Consider the following 24,580-nt stretch of genomic DNA (forward strand, 5'->3'; position numbering starts at 1 on the left):
GTTGTTTTACATGGCAGTTACTACCAGTTTTGCTTAATGCATTCTAATGCAGAGGAAATTAGCGAATATTTCTGTCATCTGTTCCCTTCTGAAGCAAAGTGCTGTTTGGCACCATTCCAGAAAGGTACAGAAATAGATGTTAAAATAATGTATGGAACATGGAACTACCTTACGTAGGTTTAGTTCTCGTGCTGAATATCTGCATTTAGGTTTTGGCATAGAATGAGCCAATAGCAGCCCAGATTCGGAAAGCAATTTTTCTTCTGCAAATTAATGCATGACTTTCCTTTTTTTTTTTTTCCCTTTCAAATTACATACACAGAAAGACTTGAATCTTCAGACTAGCTGTCAATTATCAATCAATCCTGAGTCAGTTCCTGTATTAATTTCTATGTAGTTCCATTAGAAACGAGAGATTTCACCATTTCCGACAAAATTTGCCTATTAATTTCTATTTCCATTTTTATGTGTTTGAAAATTTAATATTCTTGTAATTTTTGAAAATTATTTTTCCTTTATAGGTGGAAGCTCCAAATCAAACAATTACTATTGAACAGTCTCAGTCAGATCGAAGCAAAAAAACTTTCCATCCTGTTAAGTAAGAATTTTGAGAAAATTATTCCATTTTACTTCAGTATGTGGTTGGTTTGAAATGTGAAGTAGTCGTTTCTTGAAAACTTATAGTAGCTCTAAGCCAGTTTTCTGATTTTTATCCAAATTCAGTTCTGGGTACAGAGATAGGGTACAACATATACCTGGTTGCCCTTCAGTAAGAAAAATTTTCAGCAACTTTACAAATGTGCTAAGTATGTCTATCAAAAATGTTTATATTCAACTAGCACACTCTTGTATGCTGCTTAGAGCTATCTGGCAGATGCATTTTGAATCTTAAAAAATGTCAGAAATGTTCCTGTCCTACAGGGGCACGAGATATATTTGCACTGATTTTAAGGGGGAATGCCTCTGCTAGAAACATTCATGCAGCATCTTCCTGGAATTCTACCATTCTTCAGCATCTTAACTCACTGGCAAAATCAATGTTTATTCTTCTGGCATAAGCGTCTTCTGTTGGAGCTGTTCTGTTCTCTATAAATAATGAAATCAGCCTTATAACACAAAGAGATAAGACAGTGTCAAATTAGACAGGACAGTGCTGGGATAAAGGCTGTGCTATAATATTAGCGAAGCTCAACTTCGAGCTTGGGAGAAGAGCTTGATTTTCACTCGATTATCACTATCATGACATTTTTCTTCCTTATGCATACTGACAAATATGTATGTAAATTGTTTCATATGTGACTGTTTGGTGGACTGTAGTTTTATCCATGCAAACTCTTTATTTGTATTATTTATCACTTACAGGAGCAGTACCACTATGTATTTTATACTTCCAGATACCCAAATTAGGTGCAGATGAGAAAAAGGACAAGGAGTAAAATCTATTAATTTTAATGTGGAAACTCAGGTCCAATAATAAGCAAGCAGCCATTAACCTTGGCAAACAGCAAATAGCCATCATATGGAACACATACATTTATTTCATTCAAGACAAACAGACCAAGAGACACTAATCTCTTAGTAATAAGAACAGTTTGACACTGCTGGTGCTTTATCTTGTTTATCTCCTAGATGTAGTCAATCTTTTTAATGTTTTTAGATACCAAACTGCATTTTTGCTGGAGTTCCTCTCTTTTTTTCATTTGTCAGTTTTTCTTAGACCTGTTTTAATAAGTTTGAGGAAATCTGGCTTGAGCAGGTAGATGTCCAAATGCTTACCTCCATGATCTTGTTTTCTTCTCTGTTTTAGAGTTGATCTGCCAGGGGACCAGGTGACTAAAGTAACACTGGGAAGGCTGCACTTCAGTGAAACAACAGCAAATAATATGAGAAAAAAGGGGAAACCTAATCCTGATCAGAGGTATTGCTGTAGCTAGTTGATCTGTGTGTTGGAAGTGGAAAAGAGAAGGTCTGCTTTAGAATGAAGCTAATGGTTATGAAAAATCTCAGTATTATAAAATTTTATTTCAAATTCTGTGGTACTTGGTATCTGCTTAAAGGCCTCATTCTCTAGAGTTACAGAATTATTGAGAATAAAAGACCCCCAAACCTCATCCTCATGGTTAGAGATCGTTTCAGGAAATCATAGGCAGAATAATGGGTGACAAAGTCAGGAGACCAAAAAATCATGTAATGATCATTTTCTTCAGAGGAAAGAAAGGTTTTCCTCCTTGAATCTTCATTACTTAAATTTGTCAAAATTACTGTAACTTTGTTAATTTTCAGTGATTGTGGGGATTGTAAGAGCATTATTTCTTGAGAGTGAAAAAAACCCTTTTTATTTTCTATTATAACATACAGACTTTAAAAAACATTCTGGCTCTCTTTTTATGTATCTATAATAACAGGTGTATTTAAAACAATTTTTTTTCTGTGAGAAGGCATTACTTTAATTATTGTCTTCAAAAAATCAATTTCAAATTAGATATTTCATGCTGGTAGTTGGACTGTATGCTGTCTCTCAGGACCAGCTTTACCTACTATCTGCAAATGTCTCTGAAAAGATCATTGTGAGGGTAGGTATAAATTTATATTGCTTTCATATAAAAGTATTAACTGTTTTCCTATTCACAGGAGATTATGAGGGGGCATGATTATTGGGTATAAAATTACCACTGACTGAAAAAGATCGAGGGAAAAAAATTAAAATTGTATGTTGTATGAGTATTTTATTTTTTAATTATCAGAGTTTAAAAATGTTAAAAGTAGAGCTGTAGAAGAATTTAAAAAGAAAGCTTGTTTTGTGTTCCAATACAAAATGTGTTGATTTTTCCAGATTTTTTTTTATTTGAGGTGAATCAATTTCCTGCACTTGCCAGGAATCTGGTAAATGCTTTCATTGGCTAGAGGCTTCATTTTCAAAGGAGGATAAGGAAGAAAAATATAAGGAAAGAAGGCCAAGTAACTCTAGGCAGATTAAGACGCATAGCTGTCCCTTTCCAGTGTGTTTCCAGAGAGTCCCACCTCTTATTTTGGTGGTAGTAATATAGGTTTCAGATTAGAAACAGGAAGAATTAGTCTCTTTTCCTCATAACCATTACTTTTCAGTCCCCTGATCCACATAAAGTTTTCCTTTTAGTACTCAGCTTTAGTCTACAGTTAGACTTGGAAAAGAGAAAAAATGCAAAGCTGGGGTGTAATGGGAGCAATGGAAGATCAGGGTTAGGAGAGAGAGAAAGCACAGATCCCCAGCATGAGTGGGATTGCAAGGGACCTGCCAAGGAAAGGTGGGGGCTGCTGAAAGCTTTCAGTCCCAGCCCCTTCAGTGATCAGTAACTGGTGTTAACATTTGAACTGGGCATGGTCTAGGGGTTTGGTTATTTCTAGCGTGAATATTACGCTTAGGACTTAGAAAGTTGGGAAGTGTGTAGGTGCCATGTGGTGGGCTGCAAAGGATGGAGAGGGCCTCTGGAAGATCGCATTTCACTGAACTTTTGCTTGTGGGTCAATTGAGAAGCTGCTTCTTTTTGTGTTGGCTTTTTCTAGTCCTTGGGTTATGGAGTGGAATAGGTTAAGCATTTTGTTCTAAAGTCAAGTAAGACCAAGAGCTCTAGTGTATTAAGTGGGGCTAGAAAGGGGCTCCTAAAGAAAGGTGAGGGCTGTCAAAAGCTATTAGTCCTTGCATCAGTTTTTGCAGACCATTACTTGGCCCATCATCTCCCTAGGCTTATGATTATGGCCTGGTTTAGCATTTGGGTTCGGAGAGAGCGAAAGGGCAAATCTCCAGCATGTGGGGTGTTGCACAGGGATTTCCAAAGGAAGAAGAGGGCTTTCAGATGGTTTCAGTCCTGGCTCCTTTTTTGTCTCAGCATCCTCTTGTGCCATGAACCCTCTTCCTGCAGTTATGGTTAGGTTTTTGGAGGGCAATAAGGCTGAGAACTCCTTTCTGGGCAGAGCCGTGGAAGGACTTTGAAAGCAGTGTCTGGAGTTCAGCAGTTCTCTGCCCTTCTGAGAAATTTTATCATCCTGGCCATTGCTTTGGGTTCTTTTTATTTCCGGAAACTGAAACACTGTGTTTGCATCATTCCTACATATATAGTTTTTTTCCTTTTTTTTGTCCATTAATTTCCACAATACTGCTTTCATCCAAATTTCTGTTTCTGGATCTACAGTGTCACAGATATCACCTCTGTACTAATTTGAGAAAGCTGTTCCATTTTCACATTTGACACATTCTTTTTGCCTTACAAGATATATATTTTTAAGTAAGATTTAGAAATTTACATTTTCCTGTCATTTTTAATATTAGGTTCTTTTGAAATTTCAAGGAAGAGGACTCCTTCAATGTGTGTGAGACAGTTTTTTAATAGGAATCCATGGAATGAGATTTTGCAAACATGGCCACTGTTTCAGACAAATTAAAAAGAAGGCAGAAAAGCAGGAAGATCAAGTGGCTGTGATCTGAGGTGGTGAAAATATCAACAGGAAAGCTAGAAAGAAAGAAAAGTCATTTTCCAGATGTCTAACAGGGCTTCAGTGGCAGGGTGAAGTGAGTCAGCTCTGCCTTAAAGTGGCAAAGCTGTACAAATGCACTGTAAAAGAAAGCAACTCATGTTCTGGCCCTTTATACACTAAAACACAACAAAACTATCAGCTGAGTAGTGGTTGTCAGGCATATCAGATCATGCTCTGATTGTGACAAACAGTGGTGAGTTCACAGCATTATGCCTTCTAGATGGCAGAGCCTTGTGAAAGCCTGCCTTCTTTAAATGACTGCAAACTTTTTATCATGATCATACTTTTGTTCAGACTCAGATTTTAAAGCCTGAATTCAAAGTTTAAAAAAAATCAAAACCAATCCAAAACTAATTATGGAAATCAAATACCCTTTCTAGTTATATGCATTCTGTTGTTTTATTGGTGTTCTTTGAAAGATCCCATTTCCTTAACATTAAATTTCTGAGTTAATTTAGAACATTACAGGGGATTTTATAAACCACATATATTTAATATCTACCTTGTTTGCTATTTTCCAATTTCCAGTCTCAGCTAAATTTACTGGTAAATAAAGAATGGTTATGTGGCATAACATCAAAGATAAAATTTGGAAAGCTTTGGATATGGACAATTTAGCTTAAGGAATGCAAAGGAAAAAGCAATGAGGCCAATGCTGTGTGAGCAGAAACACTTAAAAGTGACTTCACTATGTTTTTTAATGTTGGTGTGTTAGAAAAGCTCTTGAATACAATTTGAATATTAAAGATTTGGCATTTCATTTCCCCTGAATTTCTAATGGAATAAGCAATAGTACATCCATGCTATACTATATCTTTAAACACAAATTTTTCTTCCAGGCATCTAATCCAGGGCAGTTTGAGAATGACAGTGATGTACTGTGGCAGCGAGGACACGTTCCAGAGACGATAGTCTATCATGGTCGAGTAGGAATTAACACAGATGCACCAGACGAAGCACTGGTTGTCTGTGGAAATGCAAAAGTTATGGGCAGAGTCATGCATCCATCTGACAGCCGAGCAAAACAGAATATCCGGGAGGTGAGGGCTGTGGAGTATTTAGGGCATTTATGTTTGCACCACAGCACATGTGTGGATCATTGTTCTGACACGTGAAGCAGATTCTTTATCCTGGGTGTGCAGAAATACTGGCCTAAAGAAATCAGATGTACCACTGTGCTCTGTAGAACCACTGCCTATAGTCTTGGGAAGAGACTGTGCGTGAAAGTTGGGAGTTGTCAAACTGAAGGGTAACTGGCAATACAAATACAAACAGCACTTTGATAATGGGGAATGGGAAGATTGTCCATATTTTTCAATGTGAAGATCAGCCGAATGATTGTGTCAGGCTAGTGGCTATCTCAGTGATGTCCTAGATGCCATTCTTAGTGTTTCAATATGTAAATCTTGGTATTTGTCCAACTAGGTCGATACAAATGAGCAGTTGAGAAGAATAACACAAATGAGGCTGGTGGAATATGACTACAAGCCTGAATTTGCATCTGTTATGGGAATAAAAGATACCCATGAAACAGGTATTCAGTCCGCTGTGTTCCCATTTTTCATTAACATCCATCCATTGTGCCATAGTGCCTTTTAACACCCTGCTATTTCATCCTCATTTCCTATGACACTGCAATTGCATGCTTTGCTGTGTATCTTTTGTGATATAAAAATGCCAAAATCAAGTATTTCTGGTAATTTTACAACTTCTGTTTCAACTTTTCAAAGATAGGAGGTTATTTTCCCATAGGTTTAATGAGAATGAAGTATGTGATTACAAACAATTTTGTTCTTATTGCAGAGAAATAAAAATTCTAAAGGTTTCTGGGTTTTTTTCTGTGGAACAGAGAAAAAAAAGTGAAATCCTGGATTTTTCTACCAGAGAGAAATTCTAGATCATCTTTGGCTCTGCCTTTAACTTTTAGCATGGTCAACAGAAAGCATATAACCATACTCAATGGCAGGCCACTGTGCTTCCTGACTTAAGTTTTTGTTATCTCGTGAACAGGAATAATAGCCCAGGAAGTGAAGGAGCTTTTACCTGAAGCTGTTAGAGAAGTTGGAGATGTTGCTTGTGATGATGGAGAAAAAATAGAAAACTTCCTCATGGTTGACAAGGTATGGTCTTGAAGAAAAAAACTTGATTACAATATTATATAAACACACAATAAAAGGGAAAAGGAAAAAACCTAAGTTTTCTGAATAAAAGTGGAGAGTGATTTCATAGCATTAGTTCAACAGGTGGCACTCCAAAATATTCTTTTGTGTTTAAATGTTTCAGTTAATAAAGTGTTCCAGAAGTGAGCAAAGCAATGATGGCATTCTGTTTGTTATATAAAAACTTCCTTACTCTAATCCTGATATAACCTCTACATAGCAAATACAAATGCTACCTCTGTGTGCACGTTTTTTTGGCAATCTAAAATCCTTATTATAGCTTCAAAATCATATACTATGAAATGTTTATGGCACACAAAGCAATTACCATGCTCATAGGTTGGAAACAATGCCTTTGTCACACAGGACTGCAGACAGTGCTTGTCCAGAACAGAGCCGCCCCCCTGTTGAGTGCTGGTTCACTGCAGGCCAAAGACCACTTCCCAGCTTTTCCCCACTTACAGCTGATAATGAGAAGAGGGAAGTTTTACAGATTGGTAACCTTATCTTGTCTGGATGATATCATGAACACAATCCTGCATTAATTGTCATAATGCATTCTTTCATTATTCTCTAGAAAACACAAGTTTACACCACCAAACTTGGAGAAAATACCTATTAAAAATTTTGTATTTCACTAGTCTTCTTTTGACAGGCTACAAATAAGTTAAATTCATAGGTTAAAGCTTCTAGGTTGTATTCCATATAAAAGAAGCATGAATAAGATAACTTTGAATAAAGCTGTGGAAAGAGCACTTTCTGGAGATACTGTTGAAAAGGAGACTTAGAAAATTGCTGAATTTGGTCAAGGTTCCAACCAATTTCTAGATGGTCAGAGAAGAGCAGTGCTGTCAGATCATGACACTAAGTTAATTTTGCTCTTTAGCCCCTCCTGTTACACTTTGTGACAGCTGCAGCATCATTTGCAGTTTTAAGCCCCCGCAAAATTGCTTTGGGATAGTCAGTTTGGTTTTTTTTTTCTGACAAAATTTTAGGTTGGATAATTGAGCTTTTGATTTATATCTCTTTTTTGCTGAAATATCACACGAAATACCATCTCAAACAGTGCCTCACAGCACTGCTGTTTGGGCCTATCATGTTCCCTCTCTCCTCTGTACCTTGGGTCTCTAGATAATGCTTGCCAGGATGTCTTCCAGGGATGTGACCTAGCAAATGAAGAGAGCCTACTTTCTGCTTCACAACTGCAGAGTGTTATTCTGCTGTGTATGTGACCCAAGCAGTAATGGGTTGTTACAGCAATGGCTTATTTGTTGCTTAGCATTTTCTTGACTACTTGTCCAGAGCTGGAATTACTTGACAAACACTTCAGTGTTTTATTATGGTTCGGTAGATCTGTGCTTTCTCCTCATTCTCCTAACACCTGTGGCACAGCATGTGAATGTCAATTCTGTGACCTTTGGGGTGACAGGGGCAGGAGAGATCTGTGTCTAACACTTTAAGATGTATATTGAATTCAGAGATTTGGAACATCTGTTGTCCAGGTTGAACATCTGATTTAAATTTGTGGAGCTCCGAACTCCAGAATAGCTGAACACCTTGAGTAGCAAATGGATAGTGCCCCATATCTTTGCTTTCAGTCTGACAGGTCATCACCTGTCAGATGACCGTCAAGTTCAGGCCTTGAACTTTATTATCTCGTATTCCAGGTTTAGTTCCAGATAAGCGGGATATTGGCTACTGTTGTTGTGTCTCTTTGTCAGTCACTTGTCTGGAGCTGTTGAACTTTGTAAAATTATTTGATTGCATTGCACATTTGTAGCAGGCTCTGCTGCTTTCTAGAGAAATGTCTCAACTGTGTGAAATTTGCTATTTTGAGACAATATTTTCTTTTCTTCTCAGTCTCGCTGTGCTCAGTACTTTGTCACCAGTGAGGCAGTAAAACTCTAATCAGTCCTTTTTCTCCCCAAGAAAGTATTGCTTCATTGTACCATATGAGCTATTTTCTCAGCTAGTTGAGGCCACCTAGAAGTGATTCATGCATAGTTTGAAGAGAATGGAAAGGGCAGCTGCTGCATATCATTGATACGAGGACAAGTGACCATATAAATGATTTCACAGTTCTAGGCACAAAAGATTATTTTGAAATCACTTTTTAGTTAAACAGGCTGTTAGTCTTCTGGCAGTAGGGAAGTTTGCAACTTACCACTTATAACTGTGTTCTGATTCTGCTTGTACAAAATACTGTCTGGTTTTGTGGAATGCAGTCACCTTTAAAAAAAACGTGTGTGTGGCATTTACAACGTGAAAGGCAAAACTGCTTTTGCCATTCTTCTGCATAACTTGACTGGACCGGAACACTTAGTAACATTAGCTGCACTAATAGCTTCATCCAAGGTTTAATGGCATCAGTCTGGTTGTATATCTGTATAAGAAAGCCATTCTTTCAAACACAGCAGAGAAAGTACCCTGCCACCATGCTCTTATAGCAGATCAGTACCCATTTTTGTATCAGAAATGGATAAAATACTAACTGTGTGGATGATTGTACTGAGGGCTTCTCTAGCAGCAGATTGATATCTAGATGATAAGCAGGGGTAGGAGAACAGAAGGGTCTTCTTGGGTAAAATATTCAGGAGTAAATGGAAGGTGTTTGAACTGTGTTGCAGAGCTAATTGTGATAATAAAACTTACAGGACTCCTGTAAGAGACTGGAGAGGCTTAAGGGGAGAGCAAAATATTATGCCATCACATCTTGAGCTCTGTTTTGTTTTTTCCCTTCTCACTGATCCCTGTGTGATTAGCATTGTGCATACAACATAGGTAGAAACTCTGGCTTGTCTGGTCCTACTTAATACCTGTAGGTAGATGGTTGGATGTACATTTTACTAGGGGATTCTGAAATCTTTGTTCAGCTGCAGCACTGAAAATCAAATAGCAGATGCCTGTTGTGACAGTGTCAAAGTTTAAAATTCAACACAGTGTGAAGGTATAATATAGCTTAAATTCTTAGTCTAAAAAGCCCTTTATATTCTTCAAATTTTTTTACAAGTTCTTATTTTCAATTTACTGCCAATTGAACATCTGGAAAAAGGGTTTTATAGTGCATCCCATTTACAGTGAGAACTTGTGTTTGCGTTTTAAGTATTCAGTGTGTCCTTACATATGTGAATTCTGTACTCATTTCTGCTTGTTATATCTGATTGATGAATATACTCTATCTACTTTTGTCATTGTTTTGTTTCTTAGGATCAGATCTTTATGGAGAATGTTGGTGCTGTAAAGCAACTTTGTAAAGTAACAAACAATCTTGAAGTCAGAATAGAAGAACTGGAACAGTGGAACAGGAAACTGGCCAGGCTGAAACGGATGAACAGTTTAAAATCAACAGTCAGTGAAGAGAGCAAAGTCAGGTACCTGTCTAGGATGTTCTCTGATAGTTGTCACACAAATTGGTAAAGTGATCTCTGTGATAGAAATGAAACCCAATTTTGCTTGACAGTGGAGTTCATCTCATTTCCAACATTTAAGTTGTGCAACCCCCCCGAATTTCTCACATTTTTTTAACTCACTGACAAAATTAATATTTGAAACGGCTGTTAAATTGCGGTAATTTTTGTAATTGCTGCAGTTGCATAAAGCAAGGGTAGACTATATCCAGTTACAGGTCTGGATATGGAAATTGCTTCTAAGACAAATCTGCAGAGCTTCTGCTAGAAAGAATCTTCAGTAGTGCTTCAGTGGAAATGATGAGCATTTCCTGTTTCTAAGCCATTTCCCCAACTTTTCTTTGAAATCAAATGTAGCATTTAATAGCATTCACCTGAATGAGTTAACCTGACCTTTGTACTTGAAAATGAGTCTGAGGACACTTCTGCCTTTCTCTTTGTAAATGTTAAAATTGCAAAAGCAAGTGACATTAACACTCTATTGAAAATGTCTTTTTTCATTTATTAGTTGCTGATGGATTTGAATGTTAAACAGATCTTGTCTCTTACAGCAGGTATAGTCGAGCTACTAGTTTTTTGCCATCAAAAAAATCAGTCCCGCTAAAATCCAGCAAGGTGAGTGAAATTAAATATACAAAATATGTTTATGAGAAAGTAAGTGCTGAAATATTGGTGAAAGCTTTCATATTTGTAAATATAATCAAATTTCGTATCCAGGATTATTTAGTATCATGGTAGAAACTTAAAAATTAACTGTACTGAGATAGATATTATGTACGAGATACTTCTTGTCTATACGTAGACAAGAGAGTAGATCCATGCTGCATAATGGTGTGAAGGAGGAGGGAGACCAACAGGACAGGAATGTTCAGCCTGTGGTTGTGCTCATATGGTATAGTGCAGCCTTACATAGAAATGCTCAGTTTGATTTGGAATTCTGCACAGTGATGCTGATTCTTCCTCAGCTTTCATCCTTGAGTGTGTTTTTCACTGTGGTTTGCAGTTATCAGCTCCTGTTTTGTACTGAATAACGATGTCTTTCAGGTGGTTAAGACCCGGTTAAGATGATATTGCTATTGCTGAATTACTTCCTCTTGCTCATATCATGGTATAGAAGCACACACTCCTTTTCACAGGGATTGGCTGAGTTAGGAAGTATATGTTGACCTTTTAAAAGACAATCTTCCTAGTCTGCCAAGTCCTGTTCTTTAAGATGAACCAATGCTCATTTGCCTACCTTGCTTTTGCCAGTGCCAAAGAGCAAGAGAAAATAATAGGTCAAATGTTCTTTGTTACATAATGACAGTCAAATGCTTCATCATCTAAGATCATCTTACTTGTTTGTAAAGTGCCTTCTGTATTTACACGAGCCCTGATTTAACATGGTCTGAATACGCACTGAAAGCTGCTGAGCTTTTACTTTTGGACACTGCTTACTGAGTTCTTCATTTGATTCTGAAATTCTTCAAGAGTATGAAAAATGGCAGGAAGAATGGATAAGGAGCTGTCATTTTTAACTATCTTTCTTCCTTTGTAATGTTTGTGTCCCCAGACTATCAGCAGTTCACAGTGCACTCACAGTCTCAGGCAGCCTTCCATTACTGAAATTTTTCTCCTTAGACCAGTACCACTCTATAAGGATGACTTGTATGTTCCTATGAAAGAAAGAAAGGTGACTTAAAGTCAGACTAGTGTAGTATTTCTTAATCTACTAGTAGTAGCTTAGTTATGTGCCACTTAAATTAAGCAAACTTTTTTTTTTCTAGGTTTGTTTGTCAAAGACCAAAGAATCTTGCTCCATGAAGATTTTCCGGGTGACTATAGTAGCTTTGATTGCTATTATGGCACTATGGTAACAATTACTTATCAACAAGTTGACTTGTTTCTCCCTTCCCCTTTCTACTTATCAGAAAGAAGGTAGCACTTCTTTTTCTTGTTTTCACCCTTCCTGCTCAAAGAACACAATGTATTAAAATTAACAGTGAATATGCCTGGTGATATTGGAGAGTTGAAATAATTTTGTAAAAGTGAAATATGCATTAGTTGCATATGCAGCTAATCTCTGTCCACGTCACACTGTGTGGTGCACCTTGAATGTGCCTCAAAAGGGAAAGTGGACGTTTGGACAAAGTGCTGCCAAGGTATTATTCATATTATGTTACATAAGAGATGGATGTAAATCTACAGAATAATTCTCTTTCTACAGTGCTTTGACAATATGGAGCCTATATTTACTTAGCATTCATGACAGACGTTTTGAAAAACATCCGGTTTACAGGCAAGTGGTTAAATTAGCATTAGTGAATTCGAATTAGTAGAATTAGTAATAGGTTGTGGACCAATTTGTTTTGGTCCTCAACTCTGATGTCCATTTCTTAATGAATTATTTTTCTTCATCTGCAGTACCCCAAGTTCTGTTTTACTCTCCTCCACCACTACAACAGGTACTGTGTCTCTACTGGTCTGCATACACGTAACAGACTTTCAATTCCTGTGCTGTTATAAAATGTCAGTAGACACACAGTATTTTTGATAATCTTTTTTTTTTTTTTGCTTTAGCGTTTCAGATGGAAAGCACAATTTCTCAGAGCACACAGCCCATCAGCAGGATCCCTGAAGTGAATTTCTGTGATATTTTGCCTTGTGACAAGGTCTATTGTTGTCCAATTCATCAACCAAAAGTCAAATCTCTAAGTTATGAAAAAAACAATGCAAAGGAGAAACGTAAGTTGAAAAATTAATTTCTGTTATTTACAATTTTAGTAGAAACTGTATGGAGAGTGTGGGGGAAGGGGCAAGAATCTTTAAAGGTAGTTAGCTTCCTACAAAAGAGCCTAGTCCAGAGGATTTTAAAAATCCTGATATAACTAATCATCATTGCAGTCAATATGTTTTTGAATAATCTGGCCTGATTACCTTTAAGATTTGGGGTCCTAAAATGTTTTGTCAGATGTCACTGTTCTTCCTGGCCATTTATAGTAAATGATTTCATGTGAACTGGAAAGTCACTAATCCCTTTAATTAACCTTTGGCTACAGTTAGACAGGAGTAGATTGAGGGTAGTAGAGAGTGAATTAACAGATGTTAAATAAAATACTTAATCATATCACAATATGATGATATCTTTTCTGTGGGCAGAGACAGAATTCCAACTACCTGAAAACATAAAACTCACAATTAAAACTCTGATTGTTCATGCAGGGTTTTTGAGTAGCATTATTTGAAGGCAGAGCTCTATAAAATAAAATGCTTTTACTGAAATGAATTCTCTTTCAGCTATTGTATGCCAGATGTTATATGTGTAATGTGTGAGAAGGTGTCATTTTCAACTTTTATAATATTTATAAGAAAGGGTTAATGGATAAAGGTTGTTGGAATCTGTGTTCCTCTATGCCAGTCCTTAACATTGTCAATGTCTGGAAGCGTATGTTAGTATTACTAGACCAGCAATTGTACTCTTCCTTTCTTGGCCTTGGGAACAATTCTTGCACCACAGTTGACAAACTGAGGTGAAATTGGGGATGGATGCAGTTCAGCTTCTGAAGTTCAAATGTCTGCCAGAGCTGGCATTACCAATTGCTGTGACACTTAGCACGAACTGTTGCAGTGGGACTCACCCACTGGCCATTCTTTATACGGCAGACAAGCTGCATGTAAGTGGTCCTTGTGATTCTTGTGATTAGTGCTGCAGTAAGCCTGTGGCAGATACATCTCAATACAGTGCTTTCAAGAGGTCATACCTGAGTGATTTGTATTGTTCTGAAGCCTGAAAATGTTGATTAATCAAAAAGACATTAATCTCATTTATAAGTGAGGGAATTGTAGATGGATGAAAATGAAATATGAAAACCTTCTGTCACTAGCTGACTGCTTTTGGTATTAGGTGGAAAAAGAAGATAAGAATAAACACAAAGCATTACCTTCTCAAGGTCTTATGTTCCAAATAGCATTAAGTGTGGATCAAAGAGCGAAAAATCAGCAGAGTACACAAGCAACTGAAAGATTTCAGTTCTGCATGAGTTTAATGAAGCTCAGTGTATCCCCAGATGGAAGGTAACAATGTCAATATGAAATCCAAACAGAAGGAAAACCAACAAGCTGTTTAATGTAGCTGCAGCCAAGATAAATGAAAAGGAAAATGTTTTCAGCACAAAAAGCCAAGAGTTAAATATGGGGAATAAGCAAGATAAACACTGGGTATTTTAGAAGCATCTGATTAGTCTGATTTGTGGAAAGGTAAAACTATTTGAAATTACAGTTGAATTAAATACTACTTTAGGCGTTCACATTTAACAGACCTTTTGCTGTTCTACAATGTGATAGCTGAATTCTATGGTTGCAGACTGCTAGTGAGTGCATCCATTGTAGCTCCTAATCCCTTGTATCTCAGATTTCTTAAGAAGGCTGTTTAGGAAAGTTCAAGTAGAAACAAAAGCATTCATAAGCAAGACAAAATTTATCAAACAAAAAATCAGGATATCCTTATGTAGTCTAACTTAATATTACCTTTCTCCCCTACACTTTATTTGTTTTAACTAGTTTCTCTTGAAGATTTAGGCTTTCAAACTCCCCTTGATTTCAGTGGAACTAAGGAGTGTGAACACCCTGCAGCATTTGGGCCTTTTCTGCCCTCTGCTTCCATGCCATTAGTGCTCATTGCTCTCCCCTTAAAGTTAAGCGTCACCAATAACCAGGGGCTGTCCTTAACTTCTCTTACAGTGTTGTTCCTCCCCAATGTTTTTTCAGTCACAATTAAAGGTTGCTGAGGGCTCCTCTTGGATTTTGATCAACCTCATGCATTCACATTTATTGCCTTCAGATGGTAGTTAACAGATGCATAGTAAGGTACCACCACCACAAGAAAACATCAGCAGATTTTTTCCATACTGCTTATAGAATATTACAACTCACATGAATTAAAACCAGAAAGTGTTTGAGGGGAAAAAAAATGGATATCATGTTTAATGGATGAGTTTATCTCAAGCTTATTTGAAGATAATTACATTCTTGTATGCTTTTACTTTTATGTTTGTTATTGAATTGGATCCTCACACCCCACATGGACCTTTGAGAAAGTCCTCAGAGTTACTGTATGTGAAAGAGTGGAAGTTTACCACAATTTATTGAAGGCTGCTGTGGTGCATTTTGGTGGTTCTTGGTGATCTCAGTTGGCACCTTGCACTCCAGATTTAGATTGCTTCAGCTTAAAGGGAGCAATGAAATGGTAATTTTATGACGAGTAAAAACTCAAGTAAAAATAAAGTTCTATACTGGTTACTGACTCAGTATAATAGCTGAAATTTTAGTGAAGTAAATCCATCTTTATCCTGGTTTTTGTACAAAATTCTGCTGCCCGCCTAATGCTTTCTTCCATCATCTGCAAAAGAATCACAGTTTTAAGTGTTTAGTAATTCAGAATATTTAATAAATATTCCCGCCAACACTTGCATGGCTGAAATATTTTATCTAGAGGGAGCAATCTTTTTCCTTTACGAGGGGATATAGGTTTTCCTACAGAGTAGTTCTCTGCTAATGAAAATGAAAAATGACAGCGTTTAATGCATTGCTAGCATATCTAGACTATTAAGAGAAATCAGAAGAAAATGGAAGAGGAATGAGAGAATGAACAGGCTTTTTCTGTATCTGCCTCAAGACTGACTGTACATGTAAAAGTGATTGTTCAGTAGCTATTTTTCCAAGTGTGTGGAACAGTATAATGAAATGGGACAGCAGACAACTACTAAATGCAGCAGTAACCACCAAAACTTGCAGAACCAGTGGATCTGTATGATGAGCTGGTAAATAGAAAATGGGTTCAAGGAATAATTGGCAGCAGTGTGACAGATTCATAACAAGACACAAAACAGATTAAAATCCCAAAGATGATTTTGTGTTACATTGTTTCTGGGCCCTTGGGTTCCAGTTGTTAATATTTTTCCATGCTTTTGGTCACCTACAGCATGAGAAAAGTCTGGATTTTCTTATTTCCCGATACTGAAATGGAAACCAAATCTGGCATGAATAAGAAAACAGTGAGGTCAATCCAGCTATCTTGTTTCAGTCTCAGTAATAATGCATTCTGATCCTTCTTTCTATAAAATAAATTTTTATATAATGAAACAGAAATTTTTGTTCTAAACAGCCATTGTGAAATCCAAATGTTTACTTTGGAAAAGACGAGAATGGAGTATTTTGATATTTGAGAAATGGTATTTGATGAAACATTTTAGTTTAGGCAAGATCAACATCTCCAAGTGCCATCTTATTGGCTACATGTCTCTGAACAGATTCTTGACTGGCAGTTAGTGTAAAAGCATAGGAATGGCATTAAAGCATTTCCATGCGCTTGAAGGGCTTTTTACCTTCCCCAGGTTGTACTTTGTGATGATTATTCAAAAGGCCTTTAAAGTTCACTTTTCTAGAGAAGTTTTGAGAAAATTAACAGAATAACAATTAAAAAAAAAATCATCAGCTTATATTACCCAGACTAGTTCAATGTTTGAAGTTACAGAGGTGACATCAATGAACATGGTGATTGTGTTGTCAAACTGTTTATCAGTTTATTTAATTTGTTTAAGGCATCTCTCTCCGAAGTACTGAGTCAGTCCTACGTATCTTAACATCTCATTCAAAAACCTTAGTTGTTCTACCAGTTGTCGTATCAGTTCATGTTTGTGTGCCAGATGCCTGTTATTACTAATGCAATTTTCTCACTAATAAGAAAGATGTGGCTTTATGATCAGATTTCTGCTGAAGTACCTGACTGCATATTGACTTTCACTTTGTCTCTCTATTATAAAAATTGGTGATGTTCTGTGTGTGTGATGAAATCTTTTCTATTCGGCTATTTTTTGGAAATGTTTTAGACATCTTGTAGATTTTGAAAGCTTGTATCTTGTTATCTGCAAACTTATTTTGACTGTGTATATCTTCTGAATAGAGGGGCTTGGTATTTTAAAGATTTCTCTTGTGGTTATGCATACCTTTATCTAAGAGATAATTAACAAAACATCTTCTGGTGTTGTATTCATACTTTGCTGTTACAACTGTGCAAGGCTAATTTGGGAGGTGTTTGTACATACATCCTTTCACAGGAAACAAAAGTGGCATACTACCTGAACGAGATCCAGTCAAAAAACGTAATGGAAGACCTGATCTTGGAAATGACTGTAAGTCTTATATTTAAAGTAAATGCAGTAAAAATGTATACTTGTATAATTTTCAAGAGCTACTTTTAGGCTTGAAATTCTGCTTCTGGAATTTAGAGGAGTTTTATTTATAACTGATCATTATAGAGAATTAGCACTTGGGAAGCTATTCCCTGTGAACCACGGGAAACCTGTGATTCACTGTAATTTTCAGTTTATTCTTACGTCTTCATTTGGTTTTTATAGACATTCTGACTGCCCTCTCTAGAGGGTTGGCTTGGCTTCAGACACAATAAAATGATAAGTGACATTGACAGGGGCTAAAAAGTTACAAGGTGCTCAACTGTGCTAACCCTTTAACAGCAAAATGCTTAAGGATATGAGTGTGATATTTGTGTGCATGAAATGCATGATACAGTGTAAAGGAAGTGTTTGGAGTTTGGCTCTCACTTAAGGGATTAAAGTGTCAGCTGCTGAAAGGGGCCATCTCTACCTTAGGATCCTGACACTGCCTTCCTCAGAGGAGATGAAATGAAGTTCCTAGACACAAGACTTTCGGCTTGATTTCAGGCTCCTCTTTTAGTGACTCTGCACTGCTGTCAGTGCCAGTCTGGGCTGAAAATATTGATTCTTTTATGTAAAAATGAGTATCTGCTAATTATATATGTTATAACAGCATGCTCTGGCATTCATTCAGTATGAGCAGGATTATGCCTTATGTCTTTTCTGTTTATCTGTATCCTCCATTTTAAGGATTGGGTTTTTTAATAAATATTTGATTAAAGATTAGGCAATATTTGAATGAGAAAACATCTATACATTAGCATGCACTTAAAGCAGGTTGCTACCCAGGGCCATATGAGGAACAGAAGAAAGGTGTGCCCCAGTGGGATGATCTGGGAAAAATCATTCCCCTTCTAATTTTTTTTACATGGGTACACACTTCAGAAAAAGTCCTCTGAGGCATCACTATGATACGTGTTATAATAAGATGTTGTGTCATAGGGGAACGTTCTTCTGTGCTGGTTCTTTGAGATGAATATGTTCAATTTCCCTTTGTCACTTAAGCATATGTGTGGATTTTTGCATGCTGCAAGTTAAGTATATACTACTACACAAATGTTTTATAATCAGAGAATAGGTCAGCCTATAATCATCAAGTTTGTCTGCAAAGTAGGGAATGATTGCTGTAGAACACAGGAACAGAAACACAAAACTATTGTGCACAGTGCGACGTGAAGAACAGGCTTGGCCCTGCTAAACCTGGTCCTCCTTGTGCTTTCTGCACCCTATTGCAAGACTTGGTGAAGAGTCTGGAGGGGAAGCCTTACAAGGAGTGGCTGAGGTCACTGTGTTTGTTCAGCCTAGAGAAGAGGATACTGAGAGGAGACCTCCTAGTGGTCTACAGCTTCCTCACAATGGGAAGTGGAGGGGCAGGCACTGATCTCTTTGCTCTGGTGACCAGAGATAGGACTTGAGGGAATAGCATGAAGCTGTGTCAGGAGAGGTTTATGCTGGATAATAGGAAAAGGTTCTTCACCCAGAGGGTGGTCAGGCAGTGGAACAGGCTCCCCAGAGAAGTCATGACACCAAGGCTAACAGAGTTCAAGAAGAATTTGGACAGCACTCTCAGACACATGGCTTATAGTTGGACGCTGTGATTCTTGTGGGTCCCTTCCTGCTCAGGATTTTCTATAATTCTAGGATTTAAAATACCAGCAGCTTGATGCCATAGGCAATAGCTGGAGTGCAGTGATCTGCTGATGACTCCCACTCTCCCTCCACACCTGGGCCTTCCCCAAACCACTGGTATGTCAGCCTAGTTCCACTCAAAGGGATAAAACCTGTTCAGCCCCTTCTGTTTAAGGGCCCTCCAAAGTTCAAACTGAAATGGGCTGGCTTAGGAATCTGAGATGCTGCAGGTTTAACTGTGGACATTCACCGATTGGATGCCGTAGATGTATTCAGAAGAAATAAGCCCTTCAGGATGCAGCTCACTGCAGCGATTCCTGGGCCAGATGTGAAAGCAGAAGCTGTGCTCCTGTGTTAGCAAGAACATTGGTACTTGCTGCCTAACTCTCTGCAGGGCTAACCTGCCTTGGCAAAAACCAGTATCATTGTGGCTATACTCTTCACCTATATGTAGCATATTACAAAGTTCTTGAAAAAGCAAAAGTTCTTGCAAGTTCAAGGCAACATTTTATGAAGCAATTATAATATTCATTAAAGTTGGGTAGTCTTCTTACACATAGGAGTAGAAACAAGTTTTTTTCCGTTCCATATTGTTTCTCTCAACAAAGATAATGTTTTTCAAAGTAATGATTACTTGCATGAGCGTGGTTTCTAGTACATTAAAATGAATATTGACACATTTGTGTTCTACTTGGGCTACCATCAAAATTGCCTTCAATGTCTGCCCAAAAGAAAATGGTACAATCTTAGGTTCCCGGGATATTTGTCCTTGCAAACTGAACAAGAATCTTATCTCCCCTATAATGGCAGAATGAGGGTAATCAATCAGAGGCTTTTAAATGAGCGCTAATTTAGACCTGCGCAAGTCCTGTAGTGGCAATCAAGAGGGTAGATGCCACTGTATTAACTGCAGTTTTATTATCTAAGATTTCTTGAAATTATTTATTGATATTGTTAATATTTTTAGGGATTGATACAACAATCAGTTCCATACAGATTTTGGAAACTCAGCAAAGCATTGACAATCGCTATTGCAGTAAAAATCTGCAGTGCAGGTAAGTAAATTGTTTTATTATGCTGTGGTGGAATAAAATACCATTAATGTGGCATGGTTACTTTGCTGGCTCCTGCTCACAGTTGCTTACTCTAGCATGCAGGAGTCTTTGCTACCTTCTTGTGTTTTTCTTTCTGTTTAAATTTAAATGCAAATCCTAAGTGTATTAATGCAACCTTTTCTAGGTCTGGAAATTACAGCTTTGTTATTCCTGTTAACAAATACACACCCATGGATGTAGAAATCTCACTGGAAATAAAGTAAGTACAATTAAAGACAACACATACAAAAAGCAACAGTAGTTCCTTATTTGATAGAAATTCTTGCCTGATGGTTATTGTGACACAAATTTGTCCTTTTCAGAGGAGTGGGATAAATCTATGCACAACTAAGTTCCTAATGTAGATGTCTGAGTAGATCCCTTGCTGTAGCATAGGCCCAATACCATTCTCAGCCCAATGACAATTTCACCCATTGTTAAAAATATTAAAATCCAGAAGTCTTAAAGTTTTTTCCTAATAATCATTTGAGCAGACGTGTATGCATATATTGGCACAATTCTGGCCTTTGGCCTAGGGATTTGATTTTTTTTTTTGGTGTAGAGAAATATTATTAGGCACATACATCATTACCTCCAGAGGGTACCTTTTTTGGGCCTGTTGTGCCAAGCCCTGTAAAAGGAGATTCTTGTGCAGGAACTTGTGGTAACACATAAAATTGTGACTTACAGCAGGAATAAGTAGCAGACTTAATCCTCTCAGCAGGTATTTTCTCCTCAAAAGCCCAACTCCACTGGGTTCTCCCAAAAGTAACAAGTCCTTTCTTTTGGAGTTCTCTGAGAAAATAGTGATAGCCAGAACAGCTGCCAAACAATCTCCTTGATGACACTTCATGACTTCTGTCTTTCCAAGGAATGGCTTGTCCAGTCTTTTGATCTTGAATGTTATCCTTGCAAACATCTGCCTTTTTCAGATAAGAGGAAATATAACAGTACTCCTGAAGTGTCTGCTTGTTTTCTACAGCTGCTGAAGATTTGCCTTTTAAATGTATGCCATTATAAAATAATGGTACAGCCCTCCCATGTAGGGATTAATACATCATACTCAAGAGTTTCACTGAGTATAAATTTATTTTGAATATTGGTTTGTGGTTTGGGGGAACTGATTTTATTTTTAATAAAATAATTTTTATCCTTATTTTTCTCTGTTTCTTGAAGCACCACAGAGCCATTAATTATATTTCTCTGCAAAGTCACATTTGGAAATTATTGCTCCCATTATTCTTCAAGCCAAAACAGTAGGAAGGATTTCCTAGAAACCACACAGGTAAGATTTCTGCAGCAATACTCTGGCTTGTGGGGATCATTTTTATAAAATTAATGGCTGCAGAATTCTGGTCTTGGTTAAGGTAGTAGATATCCAGTGGTGCTTTGAGTCTGTCAGTCATGGCTGGCTTTAGCATGGCCATAATGACATGAAATCTTTTTGTTGGAATCACTTTTCTGCTGACTTTTATTAAAATCTATCCAGCATTTCTCTGGAAGGAGAGTTTTAAGTCTCCTTCAGCCTAAGTCACCACTATAACTCATTATAACTCCAGAGGTACTTAAAAAATGGGAATAACTTATCGCTCAGGACTTTAGGAGACAGAGTCCTCCAAACTCTCATCTAATTTAGGTTTCCATTATTATCTTATGGGTAATGAATTCCACTTTTAAAGTCTTCAGTTTACTGGAAACAATGGTAGTATTCCCCTCTATTTCTGTGTGAACACGAGTTTACCAATAAATCCCTCTAGGGAAAACTCTTCATTTTAAAAGCAAGAGTTTACTTGTCATTCTCTGGATTGCTTCAATGGGAATAAAGCCTGTTAAAACATGTTAGCTTTTACCAGTAAAAATAAATATTTAGTGACCAGCTCTTACAAGCTTTTGAGCATCTCCAGTAAATTGATGAAGGCTTTAAACTCTCTTCAATTCCCTGGAAATATAAGACTCTTTCAAGGTCTCCATTTGTCAGTGTTTGCTTGGGAATGTTTATTCTGGCTAAAACACTAGGAGAGGCATAAGCAAGGCTAATAGCATTTCTGAACACATTGTAAGAGAAACATCCCTGAATTTGGATGTAATTTCTGAGTCTTCTTTAGCTTTCTGATCTATGGTGCCATATATAATGTACTCTTAATTGATTTAAAATATTTTTTTGGTGCTTTGTCAAATTAGAGCAGTTGAGATACCTCCAATCTTCAGCTGATGTTCTGATCAACTTTTCATATACCCTTGCAAAAAGTTACAAGCTTCTCTGCAACTGTGGCAAAGCCATCAGAAAGCCAAAATTTTCTGGTTTGACCAAGTTTGCTGTAATTCCAACAGAACTGAAATTAAGTCAGACATAGAGATTTTCGCCATGCATAAATGTCCTTGAAGCTTAGTGACAAAACTGGTCAAAGAGATTTCCTGTGTCAACCTGAAATCCACTTCAAAAGACTGAAGCTAACAAATCTCCAGCAGTGAGCATTCAGATTTGACGTGACTCAGACTAGAAATGCTGCCTAGTTGAAGAGGTTTCTTTCAAGAGGATTTTCGTAGGGATTGGAAGGCTTATTCCCTACCAAAAGGCAGGACAGCAGTCATTTGGACTCAGCAGTCTCATGTAAGTTTTATCATATGAACATATCATCTCTAGCAGAGAGGATGTGTCAGAAAGTGAAGGGAGGAGAGAAAGATGAAGGAGTTGAGACACTAGAAACTGACGAAATAGAAGTTACTATGGATCATTAGGTTAAGGAGAGCTGAGGATTGATTTTTTTTTAATTCAGTGTATCATAAACATTTCAGATACAAAATATATTGTTTAATTTGTACTTGGCAGAACCCTGTAATGAAAGACAGCGTGAAACCTTGCCTGCATTTGTTTTTGAAATACTGAGCGAAGACACTACCTATATCTTTAGAATTTATAGAGGAACTTTCCTGTTTCGGAGGACTACTAAAGTTGCTATTCCAAAATCAGCAGAACTGCCATTTGTCGCTGTTACAACTTGAAGCTCTCAGGCCACCTGGCAAATCAGGAACAATCCCTATTTATTTTGGGATTTGCTGAGAAAACAAATGAGAGAGTTCAGTTATTCAGAGCCAGCTGAGTGCCAGTGGGAGTTAGATGCCTGTCAGTTCCTGTGCAGAGGTGATCAGAGCAAACCCACATTTGCAGGGTTTGAAGTCAGCACTTGCTCTTTAAATACTTTGACTATAGCTACCAAGGCTTGTTATCATAATTACTTGGCACTGCATTTGTCAGTGAAATGTTTCCAGAGCCTAACCTTCTCTCCAGTTTCTCAGGAAATAAGGTTATCTAATCTCTCATTTATCTTCTAGGGGCGTCACCATATTTGGACTCTCCCTGTAGCTAAGTTGTATGACAGCGCATACTATTTCCGTGTAGCTGTACCGGTAAGCCTTTTCAAATGGCAACACAGCAAAAGACAAATAGCATTTCAACTGAAAGAATATCTTATATGAATCTCCTTCATTTTTCTTCTGCAGGGTTATGCTGGCTGCTCAACAGACCCTTATTTTGCTGGAACGTTTTTTACTGATTACTACTTCTACTTTTATCGGCAGTGTAACTAAAATGTTTCCAAACTATCTGTTCTTTGGAGAAAAGATGAGGAAATTCTTGATATGAAAAAGAGACTCGTGAATGACCCTGGATATTTTTTTAAACCTCTTACTGAGTTGTATGGCATTTTCTTGTTTGTTTCACTTTTAAATAATAAAAAAAAGTAGAAAAATAAAGCGTTTGGCGACAACCACAGCTCTGCATTTCCAGAAACAGTGTCTAAAAGGATATGAGGCAATGGAGTACATGATGTGTAAATAAAATAATCCTATTGATCATAGGGAAGTTATATGATATTGTACATATAGCACACATATAGACACAAGAACAAATGGGTAGGAGCTCTGCTCAACTAGAATACACTCCAGTTGTCACAAGATGGGAAGATGATAAAATGTTGGTTGCAGTCAGGAGACTGCTTCTGTCCTACAGGCATATGCCTTCTTTTAGTAGCTGCCCTTTTGTATGTATATAAATCTATTTCTTTTTCACTAACAAAACCAAAACCAAACAAAACTCTGAAAGAGAAACGTAGCACTGTGCAAATGCCCTCGAAATAAGTGTTGTAAGTTAGGGAACAACAGGTCAATTCAGTGGTCTGTGTGTTTCCATTTCAGAAAGCAGGCCCATCATTACTGTCACAGTTGTGTGATTTAATGATGCTACTGCTGTTTGAATGAGGTATGTTTCAGCTGTTTCAGCTACATTTTTTCCCCCTGAAAGTGTACAGCAGGAATGAACTATTTACTCTTAAATTCAGGTTATTTTTTTTCTTGGTGTTTGTGATTTGTGTTAGTGTGATCAAAGAATAGAAATTTTGAGAAGAATAATGGCTTGCATAGGTCTCTAAGTTGCATATGGATACATGCTTGCATGGGAAAAGCCTTTCTGTTTATATTTAGGAAACACATTTGTAAGGAAAAGCTATTTGAATGAAATTTCACATTGCTCAAAAGGAAATCAGATGTAATAATCAAGTACAGTATAAATA

The 24,580-nt window shown here is 37.3% G+C and overlaps 1 protein-coding gene across 1 annotated transcript in view; it reads left to right on the plus strand.

The window, feature by feature from the left end:
* MYRFL (myelin regulatory factor like) overlaps nucleotides 1–23,710 on the plus strand; it is a 41,860-nt gene extending 18,150 nt beyond the window's left edge. Inside the window, exons 8-25 of the mRNA XM_032688951.1 lie at nucleotides 522–598; nucleotides 1,808–1,918; nucleotides 2,483–2,573; nucleotides 5,352–5,552; nucleotides 5,938–6,046; nucleotides 6,523–6,632; nucleotides 9,879–10,042; nucleotides 10,630–10,693; nucleotides 11,845–11,930; nucleotides 12,285–12,356; nucleotides 12,482–12,522; nucleotides 12,638–12,802; nucleotides 17,173–17,247; nucleotides 19,886–19,973; nucleotides 20,158–20,232; nucleotides 21,189–21,297; nucleotides 23,346–23,420; nucleotides 23,514–23,710. Coding sequence (XP_032544842.1) covers nucleotides 522–598; nucleotides 1,808–1,918; nucleotides 2,483–2,573; nucleotides 5,352–5,552; nucleotides 5,938–6,046; nucleotides 6,523–6,632; nucleotides 9,879–10,042; nucleotides 10,630–10,693; nucleotides 11,845–11,930; nucleotides 12,285–12,356; nucleotides 12,482–12,522; nucleotides 12,638–12,802; nucleotides 17,173–17,247; nucleotides 19,886–19,973; nucleotides 20,158–20,232; nucleotides 21,189–21,297; nucleotides 23,346–23,420; nucleotides 23,514–23,600 — 1,800 coding nt within the window. The 3' untranslated portion in view covers nucleotides 23,601–23,710. The remainder of the gene's footprint in view (nucleotides 1–521; nucleotides 599–1,807; nucleotides 1,919–2,482; nucleotides 2,574–5,351; nucleotides 5,553–5,937; nucleotides 6,047–6,522; nucleotides 6,633–9,878; nucleotides 10,043–10,629; nucleotides 10,694–11,844; nucleotides 11,931–12,284; nucleotides 12,357–12,481; nucleotides 12,523–12,637; nucleotides 12,803–17,172; nucleotides 17,248–19,885; nucleotides 19,974–20,157; nucleotides 20,233–21,188; nucleotides 21,298–23,345; nucleotides 23,421–23,513) is intronic.
* The last annotated feature ends 870 nt before the right edge of the window (nucleotides 23,711–24,580 follow it).

This window comes from Chiroxiphia lanceolata, chromosome 5 (assembly GCF_009829145.1).
Source record: "Chiroxiphia lanceolata isolate bChiLan1 chromosome 5, bChiLan1.pri, whole genome shotgun sequence".
Lineage (NCBI taxonomy): Eukaryota > Metazoa > Chordata > Aves > Passeriformes > Pipridae > Chiroxiphia > Chiroxiphia lanceolata.